General features: G+C 42.2%; 1 protein-coding gene across 1 annotated transcript; it reads right to left on the bottom strand.

The window, feature by feature from the left end:
• Nucleotides 1-834: 834 nt before the first annotated feature.
• LOC139915475 (E3 ubiquitin-protein ligase TRIM21-like) lies at nucleotides 835-2,517 on the bottom strand. Its single transcript, XM_071904116.2, has one exon. The coding sequence runs from the start codon at nucleotides 2,515-2,517 to the stop codon at nucleotides 835-837; it is 1,683 nt and encodes a 560-aa protein (XP_071760217.2).
• Between the last annotated feature and the right edge of the window lie 8,348 nt (nucleotides 2,518-10,865).

Here is a 10,865-nt window from a genome sequence, read left to right as displayed (position 1 = left end):
GCAGCCATTTTGACGTGTCATAGTAGGTAAACAGATGTAACATTAATGATGGTTACATTCCATTTAGGTGTTCCACAGCAATTGCAACAAACCAGCATGCACAATACTGGCACTGGAACACCAAACGGAATGGAACCTTCATTAATGTTATTGGTTACACCCGTCTGTCAAAGTGGCTGCTGTGAAAAGGGTCTATTCACCCGCAATGAGCGCTAAAAGGATCGCATGGTGTGCGTTTACGTGCTCCAATGTACGCATGTAATCATAATAAAAGTTTCCGACGTGCAAAACTCAGAATCCAGCACTCTAACATGGCTTGTTTTTAAAAGATGGACCTGCGTCGGGTGCTTGGCACGGTTATTGCTTTACTGCTGTTCTTTCTGATGAAGCAACAGTTTAAAGGAATAGTTCACCCAAAAATGAAAATTCTCTCACCCTCGACACTCACCCTCCCTGAGTGTCGATGATGACAGAATTTTCATTTTTGGGTGAACTATTCCTTTAATCACAACATACGACTCCAACACTGTCAGAAAAAGACGTTTTGTTTTGCCCTCGCAATGACTGGCTCCATTTGTAATTTTCGCCGCAGTACACTGAAACCGGCCCGGCTAGGCGGAGTCAGCACTTGATATAAAGATGGGCTGCTCCGCCTACATCAAGCCCGAGCGCCCCGGGGTTAACAACAAGCACACCCATTCAAATTCTGCCGGAAAAAAGTTTACGTAATTGACGTCAAATGTGCGAGCATGTGCAGAAAGAGTCGAGATATTCCAACCAAAGAAAGTGATCAGAATGAGTGTTTAAATTACAACATTTTATCCATCGACCTGATTATGAAAAGGTTACACCATCCATCTCAAACAAATCATCAGTCTGATCTGTGTGATTGACAGGAGTGATGATCAGAGGGGCGGAGTTGTCACCACCACGATCAAGACTAGGACTGAAGAACGGGTAGAGTTTCTCAGTGAAGGTGCAGCCAGTAAAGGAGTAGATAAGACCTGCAGCATGTACGTCATAAAAGGAGACCAGACCCTCCTCATAATCCACAAACACCCCCACCTTCTGAGGCTTCGATTTCAGAAACAGTTGGACAGGAGAGTCAGCAAAAGCAGCATACTCATTTCCCTTCCAAAACCATATAGTCCAGGAGCCTTTCTTGGGACTCATTGGGATTTTTTCCTTCCTGTTGACCGACCCTCTGGTCACTCCTAAACCCCACCAAGTCTTCCATTGAACCTGAACCTCGTAGTAAAATCTTCCTGAAGAGAAACTCTGCTTTCCTAAAACACAGGGATAAACAGAAAATCTCTCTGGGTTGTCTGGGAGATTCTTCTTTACATCACCATCTTTTACTTGTTTCCCATCATCAGACAGGATGAGAGTGGGATTTGCTGTATCAGGATCCAGAGTCACATCCACTGCATACTGCTGGACCCTCTTCAGCTCAACATCAAGCAGTTTCTCCATCTCTTTCCTGAGAGTCTCCTCCAGCTGAGCCACAGCTCTCCTCACAGTCCCCTCATATGATGAGCAATGGACACTGACCTCTGTCCAGTCCTTGGTGTGTGGAGGAGTGTTCAGGGATGGGAAGCTTTGGAGGAGGTGGAGGTGGTCTTCAGTGCGTGAGAGCTGCTCCATCTCAGCGGTTCTCTTCATCAGCTCAGAGATTTCCTGTTCCAGCTCTTTGATGAAGCCTTCAGCCTGTTTCTCTGTTGTTTTCTGCTTCTCTTGGATCGTCTCAATGAGCTCAGCCTGGCCTCTCTCCACAGACTGCATCAGAGCGGTGAAGACCCGCACACTGTCTGCTATCTCTCTGTCTGCATCTTCCTCGCTGAGCTCTACTGAGTGTTTGATCTCCTGAATCTTCAGTCGTCTCTCCTGGATCTTCTGCTGAATTTCAGCCTCCGTCTTCCCCAGCTCAGTCTTCTTTCCTTCACATCCTTCCTTCAGGGGGACAAAGCGATGCGACTTGTGGTCTAAAACAGTGCAGAGCAGACATACACACATCTGGTCCGTCTTGCAGAATAGCTCCAGCGGTCTGTCATGCTTCTTACACATCCTGCCTTCCAGGTTCTCCACAGGATCGATCAGCTTGTGTCTTTTCAGGCCCGTCATTCTCTGATGAGGCTCCAGGTGAGTCTCACAGTAGGAGGCCAGACACACCAGGCAGGACTTCAGGGCCTTCAGTTTGGTCCCAGTGCAGACGTCACAGGAAACTTCTCCTGGTTTGGCACATCGTTGGTCTGGGCAGCTGCTGGCTTTCATCTGAGCTAACTTTCTGAACTGAGCAGCCATCTCAGATATGAAAGTATTGACATGCAGCTCAGGTCTTCTGTTGAAAAGCTTATTACACAAGGGACACCGGCATGGGGCATTAATATCCCAGTGCTGTGTGATGCAGTTTTTGCAGAAGTTGTGTCCACATGGTATGGAGACTGGATCAGTGAACACATCCAGACAGATGGAGCACAGAAACTGCTCTTCAGATAGGAGACTGCTGGCAGCGGACATATCTAGACACCGAGACCTAAAGTGAAAGTGTGAAATAACAACATTGTTATACAACTCTTCAATTATAATAGCTTCAAAAAAATATATACATATATATATAAAAAAAGGTAGATTATTGGAACAATAGCACACATAAAACTAGGACTGCAAGCAGTCATGGATGAGGCCGGCCAGATGTAGCGTTAAGAGGAAAAAGAGTTACAGCAAACAAAGCGCATTTACTCAGCATCACCCAGGACTTGAACTCAAAACCTTTGACACCAAGGGCAAGTCATGATCTTGTTGAGCTATCTGTTGGTGGTTTGAGGAGAGGAGGCGTCACGTTATGACTGAGGTAACCAGCAGGGTGCATGATAAGATCTGTCCATCCATATTAATGCAGATTTCAAACTAGTGTAAAATATTCCGTTTTCAAGATAAAATTCTGAGAATTTGCGTACTTTATCTGGACAACATAGAGATGTCTGTAATTTATTTGTACAAGTATGGAATGCTCCATGAGCGAAAAACTGATGTTGAAAGATGCTCATTGACTACAATGGTTTCCATAAGGGCAGAATTCAAATCATTTTTAAAAATTCAGTTTTTTAGAAAGTCTGAAAATTTAGTTTTAGTTTTTAGTTTTAGTCTGAAATTTTGTACGTTTCATCTACCAAGGCAGGAACATATTTTCCCTTTTTTTTTACATGAAGATTGGACACTGAATAAGCAGCAATTCACCATGGCTGTGTACAGTACCATTTACAGTCAGACATTTTGATGAGCTGTGGGCTCAATTTTTGATTAAATGAAAAACCCAACGATAGTTTCATTTGGGCACATCTAATGATGCTCTGTAGTGATTTTCATGTAATTTGTGCAAAGTATGTGGGACTAGTTAGATTTAATAAATTTTACAGTTTTTAATAAAAACAGAGTGGTGGACTTCATAATTTAGTATAGCAATAGTAGTAGTTTAGTATATATAGTACCGGTGTATGAACATTTTGTCTTGTTTGGGCTGATAACCTCAGGAAATTACAGAGCTGTAGCATGGATTGTTGATTTTTTAAAGTTTTGAACTTTAGACTGCTGCTGTAGCGCCACCATCTGGACTGTGTGCCTCAGACTTTAGTGAGTGTCGTTTGGCATTGGACTGGAGCCATGTGCCAAGTTTGGTGACTTTTCATGCGGAGCTGCTGCCGGCCCCTAAATATAGCCGCAAGCGGCGATTATAGAGTTTCGGGCTCAACAAGTTTTTGCAATTTTAAGTGCTTGCTAGGTTGTCTCTAGGTGGTTGCTAAGCATTTACTAGTGGTTGCTAGAGTGTCTCTAGGTGGTTGCTAAGTGATTTCAAGTGGTTGCTAGGATGTTTCTAGGTGGTTGCTAAGCATTTACTAGTGGTTGCTGGGGTGTTAGTAGGTGGTTGCTAGGTGATTTCAAGTCGTTGCTAGGGTGTTTGCAAGTGGTTTCTAGGTCAATAGAGTTGAGATGTGAAGACATGGGCGTGGGCATGTCTCGTGTCATTTTTCGCGTACACATGGTCACGTGACGCGCCATTTAGAGAGTTGCAACAGTTGAATGACCTAAACCGCTACAGAGTGAGCCCGCGAGTAGCAGCTGCGTCGGGAAAACTAGCATTGTTGGAAAAAAGGCTAAGGTACAAGACTGTGTACATCTGGGTGTTAGAGCGTAAAGAAACTACTCATCCCAGAGATAATTGCGCCATCAAAGTCCCCCAATTACAGAGCTCGCTCCTTCGTCTTGTCATGTGGGAGAGACAAACTATATCTAGAGCTAGTCATACAAGATAATGAACAAACAAAAAATGGCTGACAGTTATCCATTCCGGTCACAGCCTAGTCCTTTTAATGTTGCATCAAACTGCCCACAGAACTTGAATGGAGAACGGTCCTTCCACTGTTTTCCATGGTTATTTGGCAAGTACACCATAAAATGGCGATTATGGAATTTTAAGGGTTAGTTGCTATGGTGACAACGCAAGTCTGTCACACTTGCTTCAGAACTGTGCAGATGAGTCTGTTAGCAAACTGTCAAAACTCAACTGAAAGCTAACGTTAGCAACGAGGCTAACGTAGCTTTATCAAAGACTGCACCTCTCTCCTTGCTCTTTCAGTCAACATTAGCATGTTAGCAATCCATGGCAGCAAGGAGACAGAAGCTGCTTCAGTTGGTTCTTGCTGTAAAACCTCTCAGCTCAGTGACTTGCTGTAAGTAAGAAGATAGTCCAATGGTTCACATCGGAACAGCCTAACCTTTCTATCCATTCAAGTTCTGTGACACTTACTTCCTCAGATTGGGACGAAACGTGGTAGGAATGTTCCAAACAGGATTACTGAGGAGCCCGGCAGGTTTCGGAGCAATGGTCCAGTCAAAAGCCAAGCTATAGCTTAAAATGTGTGAGTAATAGATTCAAGTAATTTGGACCAAATTTGGGATTATGATATTATCTATTTTACAATAATAGTGATGTTATGGCTACACTAAGCGATTTTCCGACCACTAGAGGGTGACAGAAACCGCAACACATTTTGTAAACACACACCGCAAACCTACTGGGCGACGGAAGCCCTTAAGGACAAACCGTACACAAAGGCTAATGGCTACAATAAACGTACATAAAGCGAAGTGTCGTCGGTTACCAGTCTTGCTTTGCCAGATGTCTCCCGCTGGAGGTTACATGTCCCACAAGAGGTAGGTAGCAAGTTTACTAGTTGAACAAGTTGACTCGCTCGTTTCATTGATCCGCCAAAGCATTTTTTTCAGGGACGGGAGGGGGAGAGCGCCGCTTTCAAACACCGAGGGAGGAGACGAGCTACTTTACAAAAAAGAAAAGCTACTGAATGGGTCAGGAGGAGCTAGTACGATCGGGGCCGAAATTAGAAAAGAGGGTACAACTTTAACATATGATGCTGAATTTTTCATTTTATGGTTGATCTGATTTTGTATTTATTTTTTATCATTTTACCTTCAGCTATTTTGTTAGAATATGAACCCTGTGTCCTCACTATTTTTTCATGTTTTAAGTAAAAAGTAAAATAATTGAACCTAACACTGTGTGCAAACTTGACCATTATTCCATGATTATACATTCAAACTTAAGCGTTGAAAATGTGTGGAGGTTATGTCGTTTTAACTTGGAAATATGCCGAACGACTTCGCTTCAGTACACGGTGCTCAAAGGCCGAAATTACTGGACAATGTCTGGTAAACTGCTGGCAATAGTCCATCACCACAACATGGATCAACATGGATACACTGGGGGCTTTTTCCACAGGACATGGTAAGTTATCAGTTATAGGCATGAAGTTACTGTGAAACTACTGGGGAAGGTTTGCTTTAGGTGCTCACCTGGTGAACTTACATGGTAGCCTGTATTTTCCTCTGGGTCTCGATGGCTATATAGGTAAGGCCTCACCTGTGTTCAGCTGACGGCCTGATGAAGACCATGCTGCTCTAAACATGTTGGCTTTTTTAATCTTCCTGTTTGTTTAGCCATGCTGATAAAGGCTTTTTAAATTACTGGACACTCCTTAGCTCTCCTCTTTTTCACTTGAAGACTGCCTGAAACGCCAGTGGAGTCTCTTTTTGGACTTCTTTTTCTCTACTAATAGCGAAACGTATTTCGACAACGTTATATTGCACATATTGCCGGTAAAAACTGAACACGGGAGGTTTTCAAGTCTGTGTTATCGCTCTCTGTTTAAACACAGTAAATATTATCTGCTGTACTCACCTCTAGTTCTGTTTTCTTTGGAGAAAAACGCAGAGACTTCTTCTCTCGACTGTTGTCGTTTCGAAGCTTGTGTTCCGTCAGTTTAAATAAGAATAACACTTCCGGTCCGTTTTTTCAGAATAAAAGAGTAATTTCTACAAATCCACTAAACTGAAATATTAACTTTTTTTTAAAAATTTTTGCTCAAGAAAACATTTTTAAAAAATACAACAAAATGTAACTATACCTCGACATAGGCTAGAACTTGTGCAGTTACAATGAAAGGTGACCTGTGTCGTGTTTAATCTGTGTAGCCTATGTGGTCCAGAAATCTCTGTCTAAGTGTTGAGGGGAACTTTCAACTAAATCATTACAACGGTTATTATCATGGAAAAACTTTGTACAGATTGTATAGTTGCATTTTGCTACATGAGCATTTGTTTTTTGTACAAAAGTATTTTTAGTCAAAATTTGAGTATTGTGGATTGGTAGAAACTACGCTTTTATTCTGAAAAAACCTGACCGCAAGTTAGGCTGGCGGAAATGCGTCACACTACAGAAAATAAGACGTCGGTTTGGGCGTTTTGCCTTCAAAATAAAAGCGCGATATTTTAAACATGTATAAATACTGTTTTAAACCAATTACTTTGCATTTAATCGTCAAATTCACTGACACTGTACAGTTTACCTTTTATTGTAACTGCACAAGTTCTGTGTCAAAACACTCCTGCAGACGTGTACTTTCACTACACTAACATTTAGGTCCAAGCTGTTTAACACTGTGACATTTGTAGAATAAAGTATCTAAGACACACATTCGAAACACACACAGTAGTCTCAAGTCAAGTCTTTTTGGGTGAAGGGGACTGAATTAATTTCAAGGCATAGTATGCAATACAAAGAAGTGTCTTTCAGGTTTGTGGTTGGTTCACATTGCCTCAAAATATTGTTTTCATTTATGATAAGATGATGTAGAAGAGCAACTTGTTGCAGTCATTATACAGTACGACTCTACTGCTACATACTGTGCTACTCCACTTAATATGATGTAGGGCTGTAGGCTATATCATGCTTGTTTTTATTTCATACCTCCATATTAACTTGAAAATGTGGGTAAATTCTAGAATCACAAAGTAGAAGTTGGGTGATTTTAGCAGAGTATTCTATTTAATCACAGCTAGGCAAAGGCAGGTATTTACACATTCATGAACATTTACATGTCCAATTATCAAATCAATGACTCCACCTAAACACATGCAGACACACCCCTCTAGCTCAAGTAGCTGCTAAGAGCTTGGCCACACAGCCCAACTGCATCATTTACAATTCATTTCATGCATCCATTTACAAACATGAATGGTGACAGTGGCTTAATTTGGCTGATTTTGACCTGCTATGACCTAGGGTGCAGAGAGTGAAAGTACAGGTCTGCAGGAGTGTTTTGACATAGAACGTGTGCAGTTACAATGAAAGGTAAACTGTCCACTTTATTCTACAAATGTCACAGTGTTAGAGTGTGGCTGACTTTGAGGGCCTGCCATGACTTTTCTCAAACCACTTGGGTCCAAATGTTACTGTGTAGTGAAAGTAGCCTACAGGTCTGCAGGAGTGTTTTGACGTAGAACTTGCGTAACGCATCTCGCTGGCGGCACACAAGCCCTCTGTTTCCTGTGTCGCTCCGCCTTTGGCTGCAGTTAGATTAGTAGGATGTTTTGGTGCACAATCAGTTTTGATCATGATTACAGTAACATACTTTTGACAGAAGATACGTTTAATTCATATCATTCGTTTGAATTATAGTTTAAAACTCACTGTCAAATTGTCACCCAGTTTGACACTAAATGTCCCATTAGGAGTGGCGGGTGGCTTTCTTTCTTGTTGCCTAATTCAGTTTTAAAGAAGACACTGATGATGATGTAGTGTGGAAACGTTTGTCTCTATGTTTTTACACTTTTTTGCGGCACCAAGCATGGCTAAATAAATACCATTAAAGGAATTTGCCTCAGACTTTCTGCAGCTCAACTAAACCCAATCTGATCTAATTCAGTTTTGATTGTATGAATGATTGTAGTGACATTCCTTTGGCACAAGATACATTTAATTCCTAGCTTTCATTTCCCAGTTGTCATCACAGCATCAGTCTTCAACCTGAGAGATTAACTTCGTAAATACAGACCGCACATTACTTGCACTACCAGGGAAGAGAGGACACATCACTGCTACACCACACTAAAGGACTCCTATCGCTCTGTCCCCCGTGCAGCTCTCTGACTTTCTGACCACAGTATACTACATCTCATTCCGACATACAGGTCGAAGCTAAAAAGTGCAAAGCCTGTTGGCAGCACAACAAAAAGATGGACCGATGCAGCCATTGAAGATCTACAGAGCTTCTTTGACTGTACTGATTGAAATGTCTTTAGAGATACTTCCAGCAACCTGGATGACTATACGGACACTGTGATTTCCTACATTAGCTTCTGGGAGAACAGCTGTATTCCAACAAAGACCAGGATTAAATACAACAACAACAAACCCTGGTTCACAGCTGAGCTGGCGAGGCTACGCAAGGAAAAGGAGGCAGCATATAGGAGTGGGAATAAAATTCTCTTCAAGCAGGCCAAATACAGACTGGAAAGGAAACTCAAAACTGCTAAATGGGACTTAACTGCAAAGCTGGAAAACCAGTTTTCAGCCAACGACCCATCAACAGTTTGGAGGGGCCTGCAGGACACCACTAACTACAAGAGGAAGAGAGCCCCATCCCACGGACAACCCCCATCTAGCAGAGGACCTGAATAGGTTTTACTGCAGGTTTGAAAGGCCACAGCTTAACCTGGATCACCTCACCACCCCCCAGAATCCACATCTACCAGCAGTCCAGCCAAATTGTCCTCCCACCCCGCCCCCACTGCTCCCGCACTGATAATCAAGGAGCAAGGTGTCAGGAAGCTCCTTGAATGACAGAAAGTGAGGAAAGCCCCCGGCCCAGACGGGGTCTCCCCCACTTGCCTGAAGCACTGTGCGAATCAGCTAGCACCTGAACTCACAGAGGTTTTCAACCAGTCGCTGGACCTCTGCACTGTCCCTGCATGTTTCAAGATGTCCACCATCATCCCTGTCCCGAAAAAACCCAAGATAACAGGCCTTAATGACTACAGGCCTGTCGCCTTGACCTCTGTAGTCATGAAGACCTTCGAGAGACTGGTACAAGCCACTACAGACAAACTACTGGATCCCCTGCAGTTTGCCTACAGAGCAAACAGATCTGTAGATGATGCCATCAGCATGGTCCTGCACTTCCTGCCGCAACATCTCGACTCTCCAGGGACGATGAGTCAGCATACAGACAGGAGATTGAACAGTTGACTTCATGGTGCAGTCTAAACAACCTGGAGCTAAATGCCCTAAGGACTGTAGAGATGATAGTAGACTTCAGAAAAATGAGAAAATTCAACCTGCCAGTGACAACGACGGTCCAGTTTTACACCGCCATCATCGAGTCCATCCTCTCCTCCTCAATAACTGTCTGGTCTGGGTCGGCCAACGCCCGGGATAAGGCCAGACTGCAACGGGTCACCAGAGCAGCAGAGAGGATCATTGGCTGTGACCTATCCACCCTTCAGTACCTCTATACTTCCAGGCACCTTCGCCCCACCCCGCCCCCATCACTACCACTCACTGTTATCTATTTATTTATTATTTATTTATTTTATTATTTATTTATTTATTATTATTCCAACATAGTGCAATATTCAAACAGTTCAATTACTTACAGTGAATTACTTACAGTACAATAATATTCTGTATTGTTTCTGATCTCATCTTTCTTCTACTGTTTCTATTTGTTTTTGGGTTGTTTATATACTATTATATATATATATATATAAACAATATATATATATACTGTTACTCTTTTCTGTTTCTGTTTCTGTTTCTCTGTGTGTGAGTTGTTGCTTCTTTGATTTGTCGTTCATTCAGAGTGTGATCCTCCTCTCCCAGTGTGTGTGATTCAGGTTTTACACAAGTTGTGTGAATTGTTGAGCCCATCCAGACAGAAAGAACAGAGGAACTGCTCTCTCAACAGCAGACTGCTGACAGAGGACATTTCTGTCACCATCACTTATCATATTCTATAGAGGGCTTTCAGCTGGTGGATGCTGCCCTCTGGCGGCCATATTGGAGGTCCACAGCTCATGGCAACAATGGCTGACAACAGCTGATTGTGTTTCTAATCTTATGATTTGGCGTCTCATCAGTGTGGAATAGACCAGATTCATTTCTGTGCTCTAACTGCCAATTACCTTTAGAACAATAACATTTTTCAAGCTTTGATATCAGTCAAATGTTAAATAATTTAAGCATTCTGGTAAATAGCAGTCATGTGACCATACAAGTGTGTTCCATTTGTTTTTATTCATTAAAAAAAAGAATCTTTAAATGTGAGAAACAAATTGCAGAATTACTTCTTATTCATAAACTGCTCTTCAGTAATTGTGTCAACACACAAAGCTCAGAATATGTACAATGATCTGACAATAATAACACATTTTTAATTTATCAACTAGACATTTTTAAGTGGTTTTAGCAAATGACTCTGATTTCCAATATGACATTACTGTGTAGAGTTATT

The sequence above is a fragment of the Centroberyx gerrardi genome, chromosome 24 (genome assembly GCF_048128805.1).
Source record: "Centroberyx gerrardi isolate f3 chromosome 24, fCenGer3.hap1.cur.20231027, whole genome shotgun sequence".
NCBI classification, from domain to species: Eukaryota; Metazoa; Chordata; class Actinopteri; order Beryciformes; family Berycidae; genus Centroberyx; species Centroberyx gerrardi.
This window is presented reverse-complemented; position numbering and strand designations above follow the sequence as displayed.

Bases quoted from the DNA above. Each gene is read 5' to 3' on its own strand.
- LOC139915475 (XM_071904116.2), bottom strand. From the start codon at position 2,517: ATGTCCGCTGCCAGCAGTCTCCTATCTGAAGAGCAGTTTCTGTGCTCC.